The following is a 24,915-nucleotide window of genomic DNA, read 5'->3' as shown; positions in this document are numbered from 1 at the left end:
AGTGTTCCTTTTCCTATGATATGTTGTGCTTAAAAAGGTTGGTAGACTAAAATAAAAATTTCTTTTCCGTTTAATCATCTGGGGTTCCATCCAAGGTTCCCAAGAGATGTTAATTGGTTTAGTTCACCCAAGCCCATGCACACCTGGGCCACGCCATCGAAGCCCCACAATTGGGTACTCTTTATTTATTTTTTTTTGGGTAGAAAATGGCATTCAAATTGCTCTTACAAAAGTACAACCTGCCAAATCAGAAGCAACCAAATGATACAAGGGAGAAGGAACCTCAGTGATACTAGTCTAGAAGAATTCTCCAGAGTGCCGAGCAATATAGGAGGCGATCCAATCTACGACTCGGTTCGCCTTCCGATACACATGCACTGCTTGAAAAGATGCCAAACCCCTAACCGATCTGAAGGTCTCACGAATCAGTAAGTAATTGTCCCCATATCGGTCCGCTCTCCATATCCAATTGATCACCATAGAGGAGTCCCCCTCCAGGTATATCCTGTCTGCATCCAGTACCCTCCTCGCATAGGAGATGCCCTCTTATGCTACCCAAAGCTCCGCCTCAATGGCAGTCACACCGGGGGTGCACTGACCTCCTGCCACTACCAGTGTGCCCTAGTGGTCTCTGATCACAAATCCAACTCCTCCATATGCTCTATCCGCCGACACGCCGCTATCGAAGTTCACTTTGAGATGACCAAGGGGTGGGGGCACCCAAGAGAAAAGGGCAAACCTGGGCGCTAAAACAGCGGAGCGGGTATCCCAAATGTTTCTGGTCATCCCAAAGGAACTCAATGCAGCTGCTGCAGTGATCTTAGCTGATTGACGAAAGGCTCTGTCCACCACTGCCCCTCGGAGCCGATCCACTGCCCTCGAAGAGGTAGGCATTCAACCATATATGGTAGGCCAGGTATGCCCCCCCGATACACTCCTCGACTGTACCCAAATTCCTCATGGCCTCCCTCAAGAAGTGTAGCAGGTCCTCTGCTGACTCCGGTGCCTGAGGGGAGGTGCCAAAAGCAAGCTCCCAAACCTAAACTGCCCTGGGACATCTAAGTATGGCATGGGTAATAGTCTCCTCACAATCCGGGCACATCACACAATACGGAGTGATCCAAACACTCCACCCCGCTAACATTTTTCTGGTCGGTAAGCAGCCCCAGGCCACCTTCCATATGAATAGGGTCACCCGAGGGTAGATCCGCATCCTCTAAATTCAACCTCCATCAATCTGCCGGCTTGGCGTTCCGCTGAACAGCGCATGTAGGTCCCTGGCCCGTACTCTAGATCGCCCTGTCGACACCCATACCAATCTGTCAGACTCCTCCCAGGACTGGGTACTGATGGGGGGGGAATGGATCGTCCTGCTCAGAGCAAGGGATCATCCTATCCCGGCCGAGCAGGACCACAAACCTGCTCAGAACCGGCCCAATCTCAGACTCCGCCGAAGGCTCAGTTGACCTTGGCCGGATCTCTCCGCTAATACGACCTATCATAGCCTCTTCCAACGTCTGTAATGACGTCCCAAGCCCGAGCTCGGAACACCCTGCTGAGTCAGTTGCGAGCCAAAGAGCTCCTTCGACTCCAGGACTATACGCCGACACACTTTGTTGACCCCCTAATGGATTTTGATGAACACAAAACACTAGAGTATAATTCCCTTTATCTTAACAATTTATTTGAGGATTTCAGGTGTTTAATTAAGAATATTGTTAAGAAATGTCTAGGCAAGTTTCCATATTTTTCAAAAATTTATTGAAGAATTTTTGAGATGAAGAAAACAGATCAGGGACAGCCGAGACGTCTCCGGTTTGTCACAGAGACGTCTCTGGCATGAACAGGAAGAATTGGCACGTCTGGAGACGTCCCCGGCACCTGGCGAGGCGTCTCGCAGGGTCGGAGTCGACTCCCGACTTTGCGGAGTCGACTCTCTCGGAGGCGGCAGAAAGACCAATTTCAAGGGATGCGCGCGAGTCGTCTCCGAAGGACGCGGAGTCATCCTCACGCATAAAAAGCAAACTTCCCGAGACATCCCCTGAAAAAGCGGAGTCGACTCTCTCAGAGAATTCCAGAGGACTTGTTTTTCGAAGATAAAACAGCGGAGTCGTCCCCGAGGCAGCGGAGTCGTCCCCATGCAAAAAGTGCAAACATCCCGAGACGTCCCCGTAAAGCGGCGAGTCGACCCCAAACAACGTCAAAAGTAAAATCTTACAGCCGAGACGTCTCGCGTTGAAGCGGAGACGTCTCCGGAGCGCCTGGGACGCGACTGACACCTTTTTGCAGGTTTGTTTGAATTTCAAACGGCTATATTTTTGTGTCTAACGGATCTATTACTTTTTGGGCTATAAAAGGGAGCTCTTAAGTGCTTTCCAACAACTTCTCACCAACCAAACACAAGATCATTCAAGAGAGAAGAAAGAGAAAGAGGTTCAAGGGAGTTAGTGCTTTCAAGAGGAGAAATCAAGTGCATTCAAGCTTTCCCATCTGATTTCGTGCTCATCTACTCACTCCCACTTGGCAATCAAAGCTCGCATTCAAGCCAATGTGATCCACATCGGAAGAACCACCATCATCCACGCTTCCAACGGCAAAAAGGGTTCTTCCGATTTTATTGTTTCTCATTGTTATATTTGCTTCTTAAGAGCTTTCAAATCTTTTGTAAAACGTTTGAATATTGAGCTTGTTTCAGTCAAGGGACTTGGAACAAGGGATAGGCGTCCCAAGCCTAAGTTAAAATTGGGGGATTGTAGGGTTCGTTGTTAGCCCGGGGTAAAACAACGAGTTGGGTAGTTCACTCGAAAAACTACCGGATTGTAGGGTTCGTTGTTAGCCCGGGGTAAAACAACGAGTTGGGTAGTTCACTCGAAAAACTACCGGATTGTTGGGTTCGTTGTTAGCCCGGGGTAAAACAACGAGTTGGGTAGTTCACTCGAAAAACTACCGGATTGTAGGTTCGTTGTTAGCCCGGTGTAAAACAACGAGTTGGGTAGTGCACTCGCAAAACTACCGGACTGTAATCTGGAGGATTATAGTGAAATTCCCAAGAGGTCTTGGGGAGTGGATGTAGGTGCTGGGGTGCACTGAACCACTATATGTTTGTTGTGTTTGTGATGCTTTTTGTCATTGTCTAACTTGCTCACTTACTTACTTAGATAAATTGCTTGCTTAACTCTTATCCGCGCATCCTTTAGTTGCAAGCATATTCAATTTACTTAATCAAGTCTCATTAAATAAATCAAACTGTTGCTAAGTTTAAATTCCACTGTGCATCTATACAACTTAGCATAATTAATTGAAAAGTGTTAGAAGTAGCCTAAAAGTTTTAAAAGACCCAATTCACCCCCCCTCTTGGGTTGTATCTACTGGGCAACAAGTGGTATCAGAGCCGGTGCTCTATAATTTCTTGCCTTGTGTTTTTGACCTAACCGTCAAAGAGCCAAAGATCATGACAACTCAAATAGATAGTTTTCTAGGAGAGGGACAATTAATTGATAGACCTCCACTATTTAATAGCATAAACTATACACATTGGAAAGCACGCATGCGCATTTTCATACAATCGCTTGATTATAATTTATGGAGCATTATAGTCAATGGAACACACACAAACACTAATCATAATGAGAAAATGGCTCAACAAAATTCAAAAACCATGAACCTATTATATTGTGCATTAGATAGGAATGAGTTTAATTGCATATCTTCTTGCATAACTGCTAAAGACATGTGGAATATGCTAGAGGCTAAATATGAAAGCACTAACATTTTTAGTGAATCTGAAATTAGCTCTAAAGAAAAAGAGAGACAAGGTAATATTGAAAACCTATGCCTTGTGGCACACAAGGATGAGGTATGTATTGAAATGCAAAGTGTCTTCTCTTCTGAATATGAAGTATATGATAAATTTGAAAATGATTTTATACTTGATGAGTTACATGATGCATTTCTTGATCTAATGAAAGAACATAAGAAACTCATTTGTAAAAACAAGAACCTGAAGAATGAAAAGAAAATCCTAGTAAATGAAACTGAAATCTTAATTAAGGAAAATAAAGAACTAAATCAGAAAAACCAACTTCTCACTGAAAGCCATGATAAACTTAAGAAAAATAATGAATTGCTTTCAGAAGATAACAAAAGATTAACTAAAGAAGTTGACAAATTAAAACCTGTTGTTGAAAGATTTACTTTGAGCTCTGAAAAGTTGAATCTAATGATAAATAATCAAAGAGCTGAATTTGATAATATTGGATTGGGATGTCAACCTTGGTACATCCAAAAATCTTTCAAGAATATGGTTGTTAAAACAGTTTCTAATCATTTTAAAATAGATTCTTATAATGCTGATAAACAGGAACAAAGGTTATGCAAAATCTCTTCTGTTCCTAAATCTGTACATTACAAATTTGATAAACCTAAAAGGCAAAAACAGAAAACTGAAGGGTTATCTACCACTCATGTTAAATCCATGTTTGTTAAATTTAATAAGAAGATGCAGAAATACACTTCTTGTAGTCCTAAAATTTGCAAGCCTATGGACAAAAAAGCTATTAAGAAAATATGGGTTCCAAAAGGAACAATAATAGCTAACCTGCAAGGACCCAAAAGAGCTTGGGTTCCTAAGTTGAAAATCTAAATATTTTCTGCAGGTGTGTCTAGCACTCAAGGCTCCAACAAAAGATGTTAAATTGGACATTGGGTGCTCTAGACATATATTAAAGAATGAAACTTAAAATATACTTAAGAAAAGTGACTAAAATGGAAGAAATAATGAAATTAGTAATTCTTGCATCCTCTCATACTGAAATTGTTTTATTAGTTGATTAAAACATAACTTGCAAGTATTAATCATTCTTTTCTTGTGATATAAGTGATATTTCTGATATGAAAAGAAAATATATCCAAATCACTCCATCTTTCTAGATTATGCTTTACTTATAGATGGATAATTTGGTAAATCAATTCTCCTAAGAATAACTCTATGAATTCTCTATATGCTTGACTGAGAGTTTTTATCCATGGCATTATTGTTCATTGATCATAGATATGAAAATGTGTACTTGGTATATCTTTGAATATATGCATTATAAATACTATGATCAAAGAATTCTTTTTGGCATATAAAATTAACTTATGCTAGTATGGACCTAATCTCAAAAGATCTTGTCATTGGTTTACTTAGATTATCTTCTGCAAGGTCAAAGTTTGCTATGCATGTTAACTAAGAAAACAAACAAGAATCAATTTCTAAATCTAAAGATGTTGTTTCCATCACTAAGTTTTCACAAGCTTACATTGGATTTGTTCTTGGCAAGTAAAATTAAAGTATTTTCTGCATTTGCTAAATCTTGTGAAAGGGATCAAATGAAAAAGGTTTGCAAACTATGAAAGTAAAAGAAGTATCATGGCATAGTCTTGAAAACCAATTTTTTTTTATTAAGTTGTGCACAGAAAATAATATTGAATACAATTGTTTCTGCACCAAGAACACCATAAGTAAAATAGGATTAATAGAATCCTTGAAGAAATAAAAAAGACAATGATGTATGATCGTCATCTACTTAAATGATTTTTTTTAAAAAAAGCTATCATCATTGCTTGTCATATATATGGTTTCTATTAGATCTATTTTTGATGAAAACTCCATTTGATCTTCTAAAAAATAGAAAATGATCTGTTGCATATCTTTCATATTTTTCAGTAGTATATGTTATGCTTGATATGGTTTCTTGAAAACAATGCCAAATCTGATAAAGATATTTCTATCTTTGGATATCATTCATCAAGCAATGCATATAGAACATTCATGAAAAGATTCTAGTTGTAGAAATATGAACTCATTTTATTCTTTATGAGACTAATGATTTATTATCAAGATACTAAAATTAAATTATATATGTATATGGTTAATCTTTTACATATAACAATCTGAAAACTTGTTAATAATTAGAACCAAATTGAGTTTTTCAGAAATACACTTAATGAAGTAAAATTGATGATTACTAAAAGACTAAATTAAGAAAAGATGAAATAGATCTTGATGAAATTCTTGCATGATTAGAAGTAAAGATCACCATTATCATTTGCTTGCTTTATGAGCTTTATATTCTATCAAATGAATGTGTAGAATGCACTCCTAGGTGCTTATTTTATTAAAGAAGATATATGTTAAATAACCACCATATTTGAAAACACTCATTACAAATATGATAAAGCAATATATGATTTGGAACAAGCATCAAAAGCATGATATAAAAGTTTGAGTAACTTTTTGATAGAAAGTAATAGTGATAAATCTATACATCAAAAAGAAGAATTTGTGATATCTTATTTGCTCAAAGTATACATTGATGATATCACTTTTTGGTTCTACAAACGAGGATTTATATGAAGATTTTACTAAGCTCATGCAAGGTGAGTTTGAAAAATGTATGAAGAATGAATTAACATCTTCTCTCAAACTCCAAATTAAGAGAAACAAGAAAGAGGATCTTCATTGACCAAAGTTAGTCCACAAGAAAACTCTTATAGAAGATTGGCATGAAAAAGGTATTCTATGACCTCATCTTGTAGAATTTGAAAAGAATGAGCAAGGTAGATCTATTGTTTTTAAAGCTGTATTGAAGCATGATAGAATACTTATTTTATCATACAGCTAGTAGACCAGATTGTATGCTCATTATGTGCAAGATTTCAATCTAACTCTAATGAATCATAATTTATTGATAACAAATAAATCATAATCTGAATTTTGATAGAAACAACTGTTTAAGATAAGTTGATTAAAACTTAGCTAGCGTGTCTTATTGATAATTATCTTAAGCAAATAAAATCTAAACTAAATTGATTTTGAAAATAAGAAATTGATTTGACCTTGATAAATCTTCATATTGCCTCACATGCTTGTCCTTGAACCATCTTGGTTAATGAAACTATCTCTTTAGTTCAAGTGATATGTGTGATGAAAGCACAAAAGTGCAATCATCGTACCACCATAATTAGTATTATAGTTAGTTTTTAATAATAAAATTAATTAATTAATATTGTATTTGTGTTTGAGTGCAAGGAGTCCAAAAGACCCAATAACATTGGGTTTGAGTCCAATGCGCAGCAGCCCGAGCTCAATTCAAGTCTAACTCTTCCCGGATCCACGGCAGATCAGCTCCTCCAAGCCAGCCACCGTGCCAGCTTCATTCCGCAGTCCGTGCGATCACAGGAGACTCCACCTCCTCCGCATCACGTCAATCCCGCGGCGGCCTCCAACGTTCCCATGAATGGCTCCTACCGACGATCACGCCTCCACGGATCCCGCACCGCGTCTGCACCACGTCTTCACCGCGTCTCCACCACATGCCAGCAACGCCCATCAGCAAATCTCAGCTCCCAGCAATCTCGCGTCCGTGAAAGAAGCCCCAACATCCTTCCTCTTCCGCGTGCAATCCCGGACGATTCGCCTCCCAGCAAGGAAGATCTCAGCAGCCCACCTTCCTTCACAGCCGTGGCATCCGTCCCAGCTTCCTCCCATCGATCCCGCTGCGCCCTTCATCCGGATCCAGCCGTTTCCCCACGGATCATGCGAGATCCCAGCAGCACCCGAAGAAGGAAGCCGTGTCCCTCCCTTCTGCTTCAGCTCCCAACGACCCTGTGATCCAGCCGTGATCCAAGCTCATCCCATTATCCGTGAATCACCACCCCCAGCCACGGATCACCATCCAGATCAGCTCCCTCCGCCTCATCCGCGTGCGATCGCCTCCTCCCAGCGTCCGGAGCTGCGTCCGAGCTCCGTGATCAACGTTCCCAGCTGTCTCCCGAAATCTCAGCGACCGCATTCTTCACATGGCTAAAATCCCAACGCTCCGCAATCACCGTCGCTGCCAGCTCGCCCCCAACGCGTCTCCAAGAGCTATAAGAAGGAGGGAAGAAGAAGAGGAAGGGGGTGTGCTCGGTGGAGGCCAAGAGAGGAGAGGGCTCGGCTGGTCTAAGGGAGAAGAAGAAACAGAGTATTACTCTGTTCTTGGGAAGAAGAAGAAGATAAAAAAATATATTTTATGTTCCACCGGGAGAGAGAGAGAGAGGGAAAAGAGAAGTAATTTGTTTTTATTTTTTTCTTTCTTTATTTGATTTGCAAAATAGAAGGAGTATTAGGCCTCTAATCTCCATTTTTAATTGTAATCAGTTTCCCTTTTATGAAATCCATCAATTTTCTTTCATGCAATCCCTGTTCTAGATTCAAATTAATTTCTATTTTTTTTCTTTTATGCAATCTTTTAATTTTTCTTTGATGCAATATATTTAATTTTCTTTTATGAAATTTATGTTTCAGGCTTCAATCTTCTTAGTGTCGTCTATTTTAATTTATGCCAAAGCTCTTTATTTTGATTAATTAAATAAATGCTTTTCGAATCTACGTACTTGTCTTTTAGTTAATTTCAATTAGAAAACATTCAACATCCTCAAAATAATGTTTTCCTTTTATCATTCAAAAATCGATTTCAAATCCGAGTGAACGTTCTAATTTTTATGCAACTCCAATCGCCTCCCTGTGGATCGACCTCTTACAACCGCTATTCTTCGAGTAGAACAGGTAAGAGTAGAATTAAAATTAACTTTTGTCCGTCGGTTCTAACAACGATCTGTCTAGCGTATTTTTAGTTAGACAGGAATTGGACGAACAAAATTTTGGCGCCGTTGCCGGGGAGGCAAATCGAGAAGCAAGAACGATCACGAAGATCAAATCAAATTTTGGATGCCCGGAGTGAACGTACTCCGGTAGTAAGTTTTTATTTTTTTTATTAATTTTTCTTATTTTGATAATTTCTAGTTAATAATTTTGTAGTTACTAATTTCTGAAATTCGAAATTTAAAATTCAAAAAAAAAATTTTAAAAAAAAAACAATTTCAAAAATTCAAAAATTTTCTAAATTCAAAATTTGAATTCTGAGATTCGAAATTTGAAGTTTAAAAAGAAAAAAAAAATTTAATTAAATCAAAAAAAAATATAAAAAAATTATTATTTTTGCTAGTAATTGATAGGGTGCAATCCCCCGAGGTGATCATACCTCTATTGGGACTCCTCACGGAGTAATCTCCAGAGCTTATTCAACGGGCATTCGGAGATTGAGTGACGCATAAGGATTAGTTTTAGTTTACATTCAAGTTATTGCTAAAAAAAATTAAAAAAAAATTAAAAAATAATAAAAATAATAAAAATAAAAAAAAGTAAAAAAAATATTTTGCTTGCTCAGTTAATCAATACAACCTAATGACATTGCATAAACTTTAAAAAAAATTATTGATTATTTGTTGCATCAAGCATTGCATAAAATAATTTAAGGGCAAAACCCACTAAAAAGATAAGGTCAGGAAGTCATTACCTGTCCTTAGCCCAAAAATCACTACATTGCATACTTATCCTAAGCCAAATTAAATTAAAATCAAATTAGACGTTGGCCTTAGGGTTTTCGAGCTCAATTAGGCTCTTGGAAAGAAGCGGCTGAAAGCCACTCCAGTGAGAATTTAGTAATTGGTGATGTCTAGGAAAGTTTTACAACAGTGAGAACTGTTACGGGTATTTTGGTATCGGTGTATCCCTTCTGGCACCACCACACACCCCGGGACTTTCCTGGTCACTGATTACTGGATTGCTTAACTGGTAAGCTCAAGCTTAATCTGAAAGGGAGATTAGGAGCTGTCTAATCTAGGAGAGAATTTCAGAAACTTTTTAACCTGATACATCTCTGTGCAACTAGATTTAAGAAGCTACTAAACCTCACTTAGTTCTAAGACTAATAGGGTCAAATTGTTGTGTGGTGTTGGTTGTGGTCATCTGTGTCTAGCCCTTCTCTTCTTTTAGGATTTCGTTCATTGTAGGAGTCGAATCTAATTAAGTTGTGGAAAATGTATGCATGGTAGAAGGTCATTAAGGGATAAGTTAACCCCATTTGATCTTGAGATTGAAAGAACTTTTCATCACAACCTGCGAACTGTAAACCAACCGTCGATCTCTACAATGGGTGAACACATTAGAACCCTAAATGAATTGTTTGCACCCGCATCCGCTAGTCCCCCTACTTGCATAGTATTACCAATTAATAATGCAGCCCAATTCGAGATTCGGGCTGCAACAATAAACATGTTACCCAAGTTTCATGGGTTCGAGAGTGAACAACCCTACATTCATCTAAACAAATTTTTGACAATTTGTCAAACGTTTAGAAATCAAAATTTAGATGAAGAGGGTATTAAATTAAGGTTATTTCCCATGACTTTAGAGGATCGTGCTGCTGCATGGCTGTATTCCCTAGCTTCAAATTCCATCACATCATGGGAACAACTATCTAGGAAGTTCATGGCTAAGTTCTATCCCATGGTAAAAACTGAAAAAATTAAGGATGCAATCAGAACTTTTAGAGGAAAATCTGAGGAGGAATTTTCCCAACTTTGGGAAAGATTCCATGACTTGTTGGTCAAATGCCCACACCATGGGCTTGATAAGGCTGATCTGGTCCATTTCTTTTATAAAGGACTACCTCCAGCACATAGAAACATGATTGAGTCCATGCACAAGGGTAGGTTCATGAACCAAACCCCGGATCAAGCCTATGAATTTCTTGTTGACTTAGCCGAGAACGCCCAAAATTGGAGTAGCTATGGTGAGGAAGTAAATAGAGATGAGTCCGGGTCTAGAAAATCGGGTAATTATGAAATGAAAGCAGACCCAGAACTCAAAAATGTCATGTCCAATCTGGTGACTGGAATGAACAACTTAAGCAAAAAGTTTGATGCTTTCACTGTTTCCACTAGTCCGAGTTCATATAAAGAGTTAAATCCAATCATGAAAGTGGATCACGAGTCACATAGTTTATGTATCTTGTGTAATAGTTCTGAGCATCTAGTGGAGTGTTGTCCTAGTTTACCCAACATTAAGGCTGAGCAGGCAAATGCTCTTAACTCATATAGTGCCTTCAAGAAGCCCACTCCCAATTCATTCAGCCCAGTCTACCACCCTGATAATAGGTTCCACCCAAATTTTTCATACAAGCAAAATGAACCTATTCAGCATCAAGGTGGTCCACCAGGTTTTCAGAAGAATTTTCCTAGGATAGGTCCATCACAAATAAACCAATCATTGGCTCCACCTATTCCTACTTATAGTGCCCCTATCCCTCAGCAAACTACATCATTAGAAGCCATGATGGCTAACATGATGAAGCAGCAACAAGACTTCATCCAACAGCAACAACAGACCAACATAGCTCAAACCCAGACTAATCAATTCCATGCGCAAGCGATTGCAAAACTTGAGATTAGTCTGAGCCAAATAGCTAACTCTCTAGGGGATAGGAAGAGAGGTGAATTGCCCAGTCAGCCAGTACCTAACCCTAGTAGACAACAGAATCAAGGGCCGAGAGGCCAGTTTCAGATTGATTCTAATGGAAACCCTACCCATGAAGTCCAGGCAATTACCACTTTACGGTCTGGCAAGCAAGTGGACAACAAAGTCCAACTTCCTGTGCAAGAAAAAGAAGAAAAGCATGAACCAAATCCCACCCAGAAAAAGGCACAAGAACAGGGAACACAAGGAATAGAGGAGAAACCAATAGAAACTTACACACCTAAGGCTCCCTTTCCTAGTAGACTACAAGACTCAAAGAAAAAATCTCAGTACGATGAAATCATGGAAGTCTTTAAAAATGTTCAAATAAATTTACCCTTCCTAGATGCCATCAGACAGATTCCCTCCTATACAAAATTCTTAAAAGACCTAACCACGGTGAAAAGGAAAACCAGTATTCCTAGGCAAGCTGTGATGGCGGCACAAGCCTCATCTCTTATTCAACAACAGATTGCCCCAAAATACAAGGACCCTGGTTGCCCCACTGTTGAAATTAAAATAGGAGAAACCATCATTCGGAGAGCCCTATTAGACTTAGGAGCAAGTGTGAACCTATTACCCTATTCTGTCTACACCGAACTAGGTTTGGGGGAATTAAAGTCCACAAATATTACCTTGTCATTAGCAGATAGGACTGTGAAGTATCCCAAAGGAATTGTAGAGGATGTGATTGTAAAAGTTAATGAATTCTACTACCCTGTGGATTTTGTAGTCCTTGAAACTGAACCAGTAAAAAATCCAGAAAGTCACATCCCGGTGATCCTAGGTAGACCATTTTTGGCCACTTCAAATGCTGTGATTAGTTGCCGAAATGGAATAATGACTCTAGCCTTTGGGAACATGACTGTCCAGCTCAATGTTTTTCATAGTAGTAGTCAGTCAACTGAGATGGACGATTTGGAAGAAATTCACATGATTGAGAATATAATTAGCAGTTCTTTTGAAGAGTCGAGTTATTCTGACCCATTAGAAAGATGTTTGGCTAATTTTGGTCAAGATTGTGAGTCAAGTCAAGAGGTTAATGCATTGTTAGATTCCATTCCTGTGATGGATACTAGCAGATGGGCCACCAAGTTTGAATCATTGCCTATTTCGGAATCTCAGCTAGTGTCATCCAATGTCAAACCTCCACAACTAGAACTCAAAGACCTTCCCGAAAACTTGAAGTATGCATTTCTTGGGGAAAACAAGACCTTACCTGTTATAGTTGCATCGAATCTAACTAAAGAACAGGAAGAGAAGTTATTAAGTATCCTTCGGAAGAATCAGGAAGCTATCGGTTGGTCTATAGCTGATATTAAGGGGATTAGTCCTTCTGTGGTCCAACATAAAATCCATCTAGAAGAAGATGCAAAAATTTCTAGAGAACCACAAAGGCGACTTAATCCAATCATGAAGGACGTAGTTCGAGCCGAGGTCATCAAGCTGTTAGATGCAGGGATTATATATCCTATTTCTGATAGTCAGTGGGTAAGCCCAGTTCAAGTCGTACCTAAAAAGTCTGGCATCACTGTGGTGAAAAATGATCACAATGAGTTAGTCCCTACTGGAGTCCAAACGGGATGGCGAGTATGCATCGACTATAGGAAGCTTAACGCCATGACTAGGAAAGACCACTTCCCACTACCCTTCATTGATCAAATGTTAGAACGTCTAGCTGGCCACTCTCATTACTGTTTTCTTGATGGTTATTCTGGATATAACCAAGTACCAATTGCACGTGAGGATCAAGAGAAAACCACATTCACCTGTCCTTATGGTACTTTTGCCTATCGTCGCATGCCTTTTGGGTTATGTAATGCACCGGCTACATTCCAGCGGTGTATGATGAGTATTTTCTCCGACATGGTGGAGAAATTTTTAGAAGTTTTTATGGATGACTTTTCTGTATTCGGATCTAACTTTAATGAATGTTTGCATCACTTGACCCTTGTTGTAGAACGATGTAAAGAGAAAAATTTAGTTCTTAACTGGGAAAAATGTCATTTTATGGTCCAATCAGGTATTGTTTTGGGACACATTGTGTCACAAAGAGGAATTGAGGTGGATAAGGCCAAAGTAGAATTAATTGCTAAATTGCCACCTCCTAAGACTGTTAGGGAAGTCAGATCCTTTTTAGGGCATGCGGGTTTTTACCGCCGCTTTATCAAGGATTTCAGTAAATTGTCGAAACCCTAATGCGATTTGTTGGCGAAAGACGCTACTTTTAATTTTTCGCCAATTTGTATAACTGCTTTCGAAAGACTAAAGTCTGAACTAACCTCAGCACCCATCATAAGGTCCCCTGATTGGAGTCTGCCATTTGAAATCATGTGTGACGCATCCGATTATGCAATAGGTGCCGTCCTAGGTCAGCGAGTGGGGAAGCTTCCCCATGTGATTCACTATGCGAGCAAAACTCTGAATGATGCCCAACTTAACTATTCTACCACTGAAAAAGAATTGTTGGCTGTTGTCTTTGCTCTAGACAAATTTCGTCCCTATCTAATAGGATCCAAGGTCCTTATTTATTCTGATCATGCCGCCCTTAAGTACCTTCTCACAAAGAAGGATGCTAAGGCGAGGCTCATTCGTTGGATCCTATTGCTCCAGGAATTTGATCTCGAAATTCGAGATAAAAAGGGATCTGAAAATGTAGTAGCTGACCACTTGTCCAGACTGATTGTTGAGTCATCTGCGGAATCCTTACCTGTATCCGAAACTTTTCCGGATGAACAACTAATGATGATTTCCCACACCAATGTTCCATGGTATGCTGACATAGTCAACTACCTTATTACTGAACAAATGCCCAGCTCTTGGACCAAACAGGAACAATTTCGCTTCCTAGCTCGTGTGAAGTGGTATTTTTGGGATGAACCATACTTGTTCAAATACTGTCCTGATCAAATCATTAGACGATGCATCCCTGAACATGATCAAAGGAATGTCCTTTTCTTTTGTCATGACCATGCTTGTGGTGGTCATTTTAGTGGGAAGAAAACTGCTGCAAAAGTTTTGCAGTGCGGATTTTATTGGCCCACACTTTTTCGAGATGCGCATGACTATTGTAAATCTTGCGATCGATGTCAACGATTAGGAAAACTTTCGAGAAAGAATGAGATGCCCCTGAACCCTATCTTAATTATAGAAATTTTCGATGTTTGGGGTATTGATTTTATGGGTCCTTTTCCTATGTCGTTTGGGCATCAGTACATTCTTGTGGCAGTTGACTATATATCAAAATGGATTGAGGCTATCGCGTGTAAGACCAATGATCACAAAGTGGTGATCAAGTTCCTTAAAGAATCTATCTTTGCTCGTTTTGGCACCCCTCGTGCTATCATTAGTTATGGGGGGAAACATTTTTGTAATAAAATCTTTAAAGCCCTTATGAGAAAGTACAACATTAATCATAAGGTCAGTACACCATATCATCCACAAACAAGTGGACAAGTCGAAATTTCCAATCGGGAGATCAAGACCATCCTTGAAAAAACTGTTCATACATCTCGAAAGGATTGGTCTCTTAGGCTAACAGATGCACTGTGGGCATATCGGACGGCTTACAAAACACCAATTGGAATGTCTCCATATAGAACTGTCTATGGCAAGGCCTGCCATTTACCTGTTGAGTTAGAGCACAAGGCCTATTGGGCTATTAAACATTTAAATTTCGATCTTGACAAAGCAGGAGAACATAGGAAGCTTCAACTCGATGAGCTTGAAGAAATTAGAAACGATGCTTACGAGTGTGCCAAGAAGTACAAAGATCGCATGAAGATCATGCATGACAAAATGATCATTCGTAAGGAATTTCACCAAGGACAAAAAGTCCTTCTATATGATTCTCGATTACATCTATTCCCTGGAAAACTTAAATCTCGCTGGACTGGCCCATACACAGTAGAGAAAGTGCACCCGCATGGTGCAGTAGTAATATGCAATACCAAGGATGGTAGGTCCTTTCAAGTCAATGGACATCGTTTAAAACCATACCTTGAGTATCTGAGTCCAGAAGTTGAGGAGACACTTCTGACCGACCCTGTTTATCATGAATGAATTAGAATTGTCTGGCTGAAGACATAAAACTTAGCGCTCTTGGGAGGCAACCCAACATGTTCCTGTTCTCAAAAAAAAAAAAAAAAAAAACTAATAAAAAAAAAAATTGCAGGTTTGGGGGTATTTTGCCCCAATTTACCCGCCCATATCAGGTACCTTCTCCTCTGTCCTCTTACTACTTTAAATTTTCTTTAACATTGAGGACAATGTTAGATTTAGGTATGGGGGTTGAGAATATTTTTGATTTTTCTTCAAAAAAAAAAAAAGGGGAGAGAATATTTTTGATTTTTTTTAAAATTTCAAAAAAAAAAAAAGGGAATTTCAAATTTTTAACTCAAACTCTAATCTTTTTGGCTGTACAAACTAGGAATTGCTCTGACAATAGCTTTGAGTTAAGAAATATGATAGCAGTTCTAGCTTAAGTTTTCATTCCACCTATCTTCTGCTAACATGATACAAGATGAGTTAGCACCTACACGTAAGCACATGAATAGTGGGGTATGTAAACTTACGACTAATATGAATACTTTTAATTTTTGGGATAATTTAGAGTTATATGTGTGATGAACACCCTAGCCTAACCAAAAAAAAAAAGAAATAAAAAGAAATAAAATAAAATAAAATAATGAGTTTAATTTAAGTCTTCTCACTGAGTAACCGGGCCTCCTGCCTGGCAAGCAGCGAGTGTTCGCGTAAAAAGGTGAGGATGATTGAGATTAAACTCTGAGTGACTAATTTGGCCTTGAAGCCTAGTTAACCTGAGTTATTAAGCCTGTTAGGGTGTCTCTACACCTAGTGCCCTGAGCCATCTGGATCGGGAGTCATTGGTCTAACACTCGCTACATGGGTTAGCTAGAAAGCTTAATAAGGCTAGATATTGCACAAGTCATTCTTCTTAGCACTCAGTCTGAAAAAAAAAAATAAAAAAAATTGAATAAATAAATCCGGGGTGTTCATTACCATTTAACTCTAGAAAGTCTTGAAAACTAAAGTAATCATGTTGGAAGTAAAGTAAAAGCCACTCATTTATATGATACTATCTTGCACCTCACTACATTCTTGACTTGTTAGCAGATAGATGGGGTATAATGAAATTTGAGTTAGAGTCTGTTTAAATATGATAACAACAAGTCTCTATTGTCCTTGCAATCCTAGTTTCATACAGTAATACTTGTTCAAATTTCGAGTTAAAATTTGGAAATCCCTGACTAATGAAGTTTGTGGGTAACTTCACTGCAAACCCTCACGAGACAACACTCGTCCGCTAGGGTAACCTAGGGGTTTAACGGCTTGTTGCACATGCTAAGTGCAATCGTGATGCTCTACGAAAGTGAGTATTTATCTTAGTATATTTATATAATAAATAACACTTTTGCACTCTTATTTTCGCACTAAATTGCTAGAGACTAGCAATAAGCTAGTTGGGGGGTGTGATGAAAGCACAAAAGTGCAATCATCGTACCACCATAATTAGTATTATAGTTAGTTTTTAATAATAAAATTAATTAATTAATATTGTATTTGTGTTTGAGTGCAAGGAGTCCAAAAGACCCAATAACATTGGGTTTGAGTCCAATGCGCAGCAGCCCGAGCTCAATTCAAGTCTAACTCTTCCCGGATCCACGGCAGATCAGCTCCTCCAAGCCAGCCACCGTGCCAGCTTCATTCCGCGGTCCGTGCGATCACAGGAGACTCCACCTCCTCCGCATCACGTCAATCCCGCGGCGGCCTCCAACGTTCCCATGAATGGCTCCTACCGACGATCACGCCTCCACGGATCCCGCACCGCGTCTGCACCACGTCTTCACCGCGTCTCCACCACATGCCAGCAACGCCCATCAGCAAATCTCAGCTCCCAGCAATCTCGCGTCCGTGAAAGAAGCCCCAACATCCTTCCTCTTCCGCGTGCAATCCCGGACGATTCGCCTCCCAGCAAGGAAGATCTCAGCAGCCCACCTTCCTTCACAGCCGTGGCATCCGTCCCAGCTTCCTCCCATCGATCCCGCTGCGCCCTTCATCCGGATCCAGCCGTTTCCCCACGGATCATGCGAGATCCCAGCAGCACCCGAAGAAGGAAGCCGTGTCCCTCCCTTCCGCTTCAGCTCCCAACGACCCTGTGATCCAGCCGTGATCCAAGCTCATCCCATTATCCGTGAATCACCACCCCCAGCCACGGATCACCATCCAGATCAGCTCCCTCCGCCTCATCCGCGTGCGATCGCCTCCTCCCAGCGTCCGGAGCTGCGTCCGAGCTCCGTGATCAACGTTCCCAGCTGTCTCCCGGAATCTCAGCGACCGCATTCTTCACATGGCTAAAATCCCAGCGCTCCGCAATCACCGTCGCTGCCAGCTCGCCCCCAACGCGTCTCCAAGAGCTATAAGAAGGAGGGAAGAAGAAGAGGAAGGGGGTGTGCTCGGTGGAGGCCAAGAGAGGAGAGGGCTCGGCTGGTCTAAGGGAGAAGAAGAAATAGAGTATTACTCTGTTCTTGGGAAGAAGAAGAAGATAAAAAAATATATTTTATGTTCCATCGGGAGAGAGAGAGAGAGGGAAAAGAGAAGTAATTTGTTTTTATTTTTTTCTTTCTTTATTTGATTTGCAAAATAGAAGGAGTATTAGGCCTCTAATCTCCATTTTTAATTGTAATCAGTTTCCCTTTTATGAAATCCATCAATTTTCTTTCATGCAATCCCTGTTCTAGATTCAAATTAATTTCTATTTTTTTTCTTTTATGCAATCTTTTAATTTTTCTTTGATGCAATATATTTAATTTTCTTTTATGAAATTTATGTTTCAGGCTTCAATCTTCTTAGTGTCGTCTATTTTAATTTATGCCAAAGCTCTTTATTTTGATTAATTAAATAAATGCTTTTCGAATCTACGTACTTGTCTTTTAGTTAATTTTAATTAGAAAACATTCAACATCCTCAAAATAATGTTTTCCTTTTATCATTCAAAAATCGATTTCAAATCCGAGTGAACGTTCTAATTTTTATGCAACTCCAATCGCCTCCCTGTGGATCGACCTCTTACAACCGCTATTCTTCGAGTAGAACAGGTAAGAGTAGAATTAAAATTAACTTTTGTCCGTCGGTTCTAACAACGATCTGTCTAGCGTATTTTTAGTTAGACAGGAATTGGACGAACAATGTGCTTGCTTATACTTAGGCAATCTCTTGAGTAAAGTGACTCAACATTCAACTAGTGTCATATCTTGTATTGAGTCATCTAGTTAAAAATATGGTAGATGAATGTTTTGTATCTTGAAGAAACTAATGACTTTCTTTCAAGAAAGAAAAGGAGTTTGCAGGATCCTTGAGCAAGAAAATGGGAGATTTCAACTTGAAGGACACCTCCATAAAAGGTACAATAAACATTCACATGCAAACAAGAGAGAGGACTTTCTTTAGCCAAAAGGTTACACATAAGAAATCTAGTAGGTATTTGACTTGAAGAATGCAGAATGATTCGGTAATTTTAGATACCTCTCTCATAAATTAGCTGAGCAAAGTCATTAACTTAAATCTTACTATGGCATGAATAAAGTCTTTAATTATTAATTTCTTGATATCATGTCTATATATGTATTGATTGACTTGTGCTTTTAGAAATTGTTTCATGGTTTGCCCAAACTAAAATATATCTTTATCTATGTCATAACCATGAACTACACAAGTTTATACTTAGAATTTTGATTTAAAATGACTTGTGAGAAGCTATGAATTCTTGAGCATAATGAAAATGTGTTCGCATGATATACCTCTATATGATACATTTGATTATTTCTTTATTCTGCTCTTTCAAGAAAATTACTTGAGAATAACAAAAAGAAAGAGAGATAAAGGAGAGATAATGGATATTATTCAAGAGAAGTAAAATCTAAGTAAAGGCAAATACTCCAATCTTAAGAAAAAGCAAAACAAGCGTAATATATTCACCACATTTGTAAGACTTGTGTGAGCATTCTTTTGGAAGGATAAAATCCGTAATGAATTATACTTAAATAGAGGGAGAGTTTAAAGTAAATATTTTAACCTTTCTATATTGCTCATCATAGGGATGGTGCCAATGGGAGGCTAGTGGTAGTACCCGGCACTATTTGACCCAACTATTCGGTGTAGGGCATATTAGGGACGGCACAAGAGGGAGGCTAGTGGTAGTACCTCGTGCCCCTTCCAACTCCACCGGATAGGGAGCAAATAGAGTATAGAGCATAAGAAAGTAAAAATGAATGACAAAGTAAATGAAAGTATAAAAGAAGAATCAAGTCAAGCTTTAATCACTTGAAAACACATTTCAAGGATGAAATCAGTGCAAAATTATATTTAAATAGGGGGAGTTTATTTGAAAAGAATTGATTTTGATCCTTGACATTTTTTTTCTTATTATTTTAATGCATGACTTAACACATAATATATTTTGCATGTGGCATGATGTCTTGAATTATGAGTTCTCAATATTTTGTAATGCTCCATGCTTGGATAATTTGATTGAATGTTTGAAATACTATATGAAGTTATTTTATGGTATTATTGAAAAGAAATTTTAAATTTGTCGTTCACAATCATCTTTGAAATCTGAAAGTTGAATAAATTTGTAAAAAGGAGAAAAGAAGTATATCTCTAATTAGGCAAAATGAATTGATTTTGTTTTATCTTTCAACTTGCCTAACCTTGGTATATAATGTTCTAATTCATACCAAAACTCAACATAAATACAAATATTCTGAATATGCTCTTATATGTTTGAAATATGTGTTTTCAATAGTAATGATTTAAGATGAGCTACAATGTGGAAGATACATATCTCAAATTATGATTTTGAAAGCCTCTATTGAAAATCTTTATGAAATTCAGAATCTGATTTTGTATAAAAGCTTAAACTCAATATGATTTATAGATAAAAACTACAGTTTAAGAAAAATAGAGAAATTCTGATGCCTTGATTGTTTGCCCCGATACGCATCTGAAACATATCATTTCTTATCTTTAAAGTGTACTAATATTGGTCCAAATGATGTGTCTTTCGATGATCTTGATTGCAAACAAAAAAAAAATTTCTAAATATATGATTTTATTTTGATATTAAAAGATTTATTGTGCTTCATGTATACATTGCTTTGAGCTCTATAAATATATATACCTCAATAGTAATCTATATGTTTTTCTCTCCTACATTCTTAAAAACTTCCATCAGAATATATATAGAGTGAATGATCTTAAAGCTAGAAATATTTCAGCTCACTCAAACAATTCTAAAAGAAAGAAAATGTAAATGCTTTTGAAAGAAACTGAGCTTCAAATGAATCATTTTCTGATTAATATTTCTATACATTTTCTCTAAGATTAAGAGAAAGCATAACTTGTTCTTGAAGGATTAGAAAGAGTAATTGCTACAAATTTTGAATAATACTAGATTACTCTACATTCTCGATATCATAGAATTTCAGTTTTATTCACGTTTATCACTAAAATCTGAAATTCAACAATAGAAAAGAATGATTAAAGAAGAATGCATCTTTTGAGGGGGAGCTTTAGATATTCAGTATCTCATACCTTGATTTTTATGGATTGATTTTGATGAACCTCCTTATATTGCAAGACTTGCTTTAATCATATAATAAGTTTATACCTTGAGATGAGTCCTATAAAGGTTGTCTTATCTCAAACATTGAGTCTTATGAAAATAAGCTGAAACTTATAGAAATTTTTTTTTTTGAGATTGACAATTTTATTGAACATTATCTTCAAATTCTAAACTCTTAAATGGAATGATCAATTGAGGGGGAGAAAGAAAATCTCAGAAGGAGAGATCTTATGGAACTTAATCACATAAATCTATAACTAAAGGAGAGAGAAAGCATACTAAATGAAAAGTGATCCTAATGCTCTCCAATATGTATCATCTGAAATTTAAATCTGAAAATCTTTATGATACACCTTGAGGCTTGTTATTTGGTTAATATATCTTATGCATAAATCATGAACCAAATTGCAATTCAAACAGTTGATCTTAAGAGCCTCTAACTTAATGAAAAAGGGGGAGAATAATGTGTTGAATTTTCTTGAGTATCTCTTAGAAAACCAATTTTTGGAATTTACTGATGAGTTCTTATTGGCTTGTTCTTTAGAACTTCAATTTTTATGCCAATTCATTATTATATGTACCAAAATGTGCTTCCTTTTTAAAGGATTAAAGTCTTTATAAGAACCTTCAAAGCTTTGAATTTTATGTATGCTCTAAGATATATCATAAATTGCATGAATTCATGTTTTTGGCATTTATGCCACAATATTTTTACACCATAAAAGAACTTTGCAATCATACTTAATATACTGCTCTTATACTCTGAAAATTAGTTAAATTTCTCTCATGTTGATAAAATACTTAATATATTGGGCAAAAGATCTTAAATGAACAAGCTTTCATACTTATTATTGAAGAGAGGTTAGATTTTCATTCGTGCTTTCCTTGAATATCATTTGTGGTACTTCTTGAATTAACTTAAGAAAGATTCCATCTACACTTGAGTTGAAAACTATCCTTGGAATCACATTCGATGTGCTCTCATCATAATTTGCTCTGAAATTATCCGAAATGGCTCTGATCTATGCTCATTTATCTTTTTCTAACATTATTGCCTTGAGCATTCTTATCTTTGTGCTTAATGTTTCACTATCTTTTTGATGTTGTCAAAAAGGGGGAGAAATATCTGAGTATATGCTCATAATGCTTTATGTGTTGCATTTACTCCAAGTTTTGTCAAAAAGGGGGAGTAGAACCAATATGGAATGCAAAATGCAAAATTTAAACTCATACTTGAAATTTTAATTAGAATCAACAAAATGAAAAGATAAAATTGAAGAATATTGGCTTTAAGACAATTGTCCTTCTGGAAAAGAAAGGGGGAGTCAAAAGTATTTGGTTTTTAATTGTTGTTAGCATCAATCATTAATTTACATCTTAACTTGATTCAAATTCAGTTGATATGCTAAAATTGCTCAAGAGCTACTAAGATCAATACTTATGCATAAGGATAGAACTGAAAGTTGACTATTTTGAATTATGCACACTGTATCTAGCTCTAACCAAAACACAATACTTGTACATCTGATCAAATACTGTGTATATGTTTAAATTTTGAATTTTGCATATACTCAGTGTTTTGTCATCATCAAAAAGGGGGAGATTGTTGACCCCCTAATGGATTTTGATGAACACAAAACACTAGAGTATAATTCCCTTTATCTTAACAATTTATTTGAGAATTTCAGGTGTTTAATTAAGAATATTGTTAAGAAATGTCTAGGCAAGTTTCCATATTTTTCAAGGATTTATTGAAGAATTTTTGAGATGAAGAAAACAGATCAGGGACAGCCGAGACGTCTCCGGTTTGTCACAGAGACGTCTCTGGCACGAACAGGAAGAATTGGCACGTCTGGAGACGTCCCCGGCACCTGGCGAGGCGTCTCGCAGGGTCGGAGTCGACTCCCGACTTTGCGGAGTCGACTCTCTCGGAGGCGGCAGAAAGACCAATTTCAAGGGATGCGCACGAGTCGTCTCCGAAGGACGCGGAGTCGTCCCCACGCATAAAAAGCAAACTTTCCGAGACATCCCCTGAAAAAGCGGAGTCGACTCTCTCAGAGAATTCCAGAGGACTTGTTTTTCGAAGATAAAACAGCGGAGTCGTCCCCGAGGCAGCGGAGTCGTCCCCATGCAAAAAGTGCAAACATCCCGAGACGTCCCCGTAAAGCGGCGAGTCGACCCCAAATAACGTCAAAAGTAAAATCTTACAGCCGAGACGTCTCGCGTTGAAGCGGAGACGTCTCCGGAGCGCCTAGGACGCGACTGACACCTTTTTGCAGGTTTGTTTGAATTTCAAACGGCTATATTTTTGTGTCTAACGGATCTATTGCTTTTGGGGCTATAAAAGGGAGCTCTTAAGTGCTTTCCAACAACTTCTCACCAACCAAACACAAGATCATTCAAGAGAGAAGAAAGAGAAAGAGGTTCAAGGGAGTTAGTGCTTTCAAGAGGAGAAATCAAGTGCATTCAAGCTTTCCCATCTGATTTCGTGCTCATCTACTCACTCCCACTTGGCAATCAAAGCTCGCATTCAAGCCAACGTGATCCACATCGGAAGAACCACCATCATCCACGCTTCCAACGGCAAAAAGGGTTCTTCCGATTTTATTGTTTCTCATTGTTATATTTGCTTCTTAAGAGCTTTCAAATCTTTTGTAAAACGTTTGAATATTGAGCTTGTTTCAGTCAAGGAACTTGGAACAAGGGATAGGCGTCCCAAGCCTAAGTTAAAATTGGGGGATTGTAGGGTTCGTTGTTAGCCCGGGGTAAAACAACGAGTTGGGTAGTTCACTCGAAAAACTACCGGATTGTAGGGTTCGTTGTTAGCCCGGGGTAAAACAACGAGTTGGGTAGTTCACTCGAAAAACTACCGGATTGTAGGGTTCGTTGTTAGCCCGGGGTAAAACAACGAGTTGGGTAGTTCACTCGAAAAACTACCGGATTGTAGGTTCGTTGTTAGCCCGGTGTAAAACAACGAGTTGGGTAGTGCACTCGCAAAACTACCGGACTGTAATCTGGAGGATTATAGTGAAATTCCCAAGAGGTCTTGGAGAGTGGATGTAGGTGCTGGGGTGCACTGAACCACTATATGTTTGTTGTATTTGTGATGCTTTTTGTCATTGTCTAACTTGCTCACTTACTTACTTAGATAAATTGCTTGCTTAACTCTTATCCGCGCATCCTTTAGTTGCAAGCATATTCAATTTACTTAATCAAGTCTAATTCAATAAATCAAACTGTTGCTAAGTTTAAATTCCACTGTGCATCTATACAACTTAGCATAATTAATTGAAAAGTGTTAGAAGTAGCCTAAAAGTTTTAAAAGACCCAATTCACCCCCCCTCTTGGGTTGTATCTACTGGGCAACACACTTGGACCCAAGCTCAGGGCGCCTCTATATTCGCCAACGCGCCCCGACTGAGCTCGGGGCGCCTTTTATATTCACCGATGCGCTTCGATCCGAGCTCAAAGCGCCTTTAATATTTGACGATACGCCCCGGCCAAGTTCGAGGTGCCCATCTAACAACGCACCTCGACCCTTGAACTCGGGGTGCCCTACCGAGCAAACCTCGGAATCAAAGAAACGAGGCCGACCTCAGCACTCGTCCAGCCGACTTCATCGAATATATGACGCGACCCCTCATCAAACTCGGCCTCGCCCATACCCTCCTACGTGGTCATACATTATAGCGTCTCCGCACCATGTTTTGCTTGCTGGCCAACGACAGTCAAGGACAACACCATACTACTCCAGCCATACCCTACTGCAACTGTCAACGCCTTACCGTTCGTAAGAACAGACTACACTGTGCGCCCCAAGCAAGCTCTAGCTACGCGCCATCTAGCTTAAAGCAATCCTCTCTCATGATGAGAACGAGTCATACCTCCG

At 38.6% G+C, this 24,915-nt stretch overlaps 1 protein-coding gene across 1 annotated transcript; it reads left to right on the top strand.

Annotated features, from left to right (window-relative positions):
• The first annotated feature begins 100 nt into the window (after positions 1-100).
• On the top strand, positions 101-5,196 carry LOC149751641 (uncharacterized). Its single transcript, XM_089926165.1, has 2 exons — positions 101-2,824; positions 2,958-5,196. Exon 2 carries the CDS (start codon positions 3,452-3,454, stop codon positions 4,640-4,642), a length of 1,191 nt encoding a protein of 396 aa, XP_089782291.1. The 5' UTR covers positions 101-2,824; positions 2,958-3,451; the 3' UTR covers positions 4,643-5,196.
• Positions 5,197-24,915: the final 19,719 nt, after the last annotated feature.

This window comes from Phoenix dactylifera, chromosome 11, assembly GCF_051530095.1.
Source record: "Phoenix dactylifera cultivar Ajwa chromosome 11, Ajwa_hap1_PhDact_Kaust_v1.1, whole genome shotgun sequence".
In the NCBI taxonomy this organism is placed as follows: Eukaryota; Viridiplantae; Streptophyta; class Magnoliopsida; order Arecales; family Arecaceae; genus Phoenix; species Phoenix dactylifera.
Note: the sequence above shows the minus strand (reverse complement) of the source record. Positions and strands in the feature narration are given on the sequence as shown.

Bases quoted from the DNA above. Each gene is read 5' to 3' on its own strand.
- LOC149751641 (XM_089926165.1), top strand. From the start codon at position 3,452: ATGACAACTCAAATAGATAGTTTTCTAGGAGAGGGACAATTAATTGAT.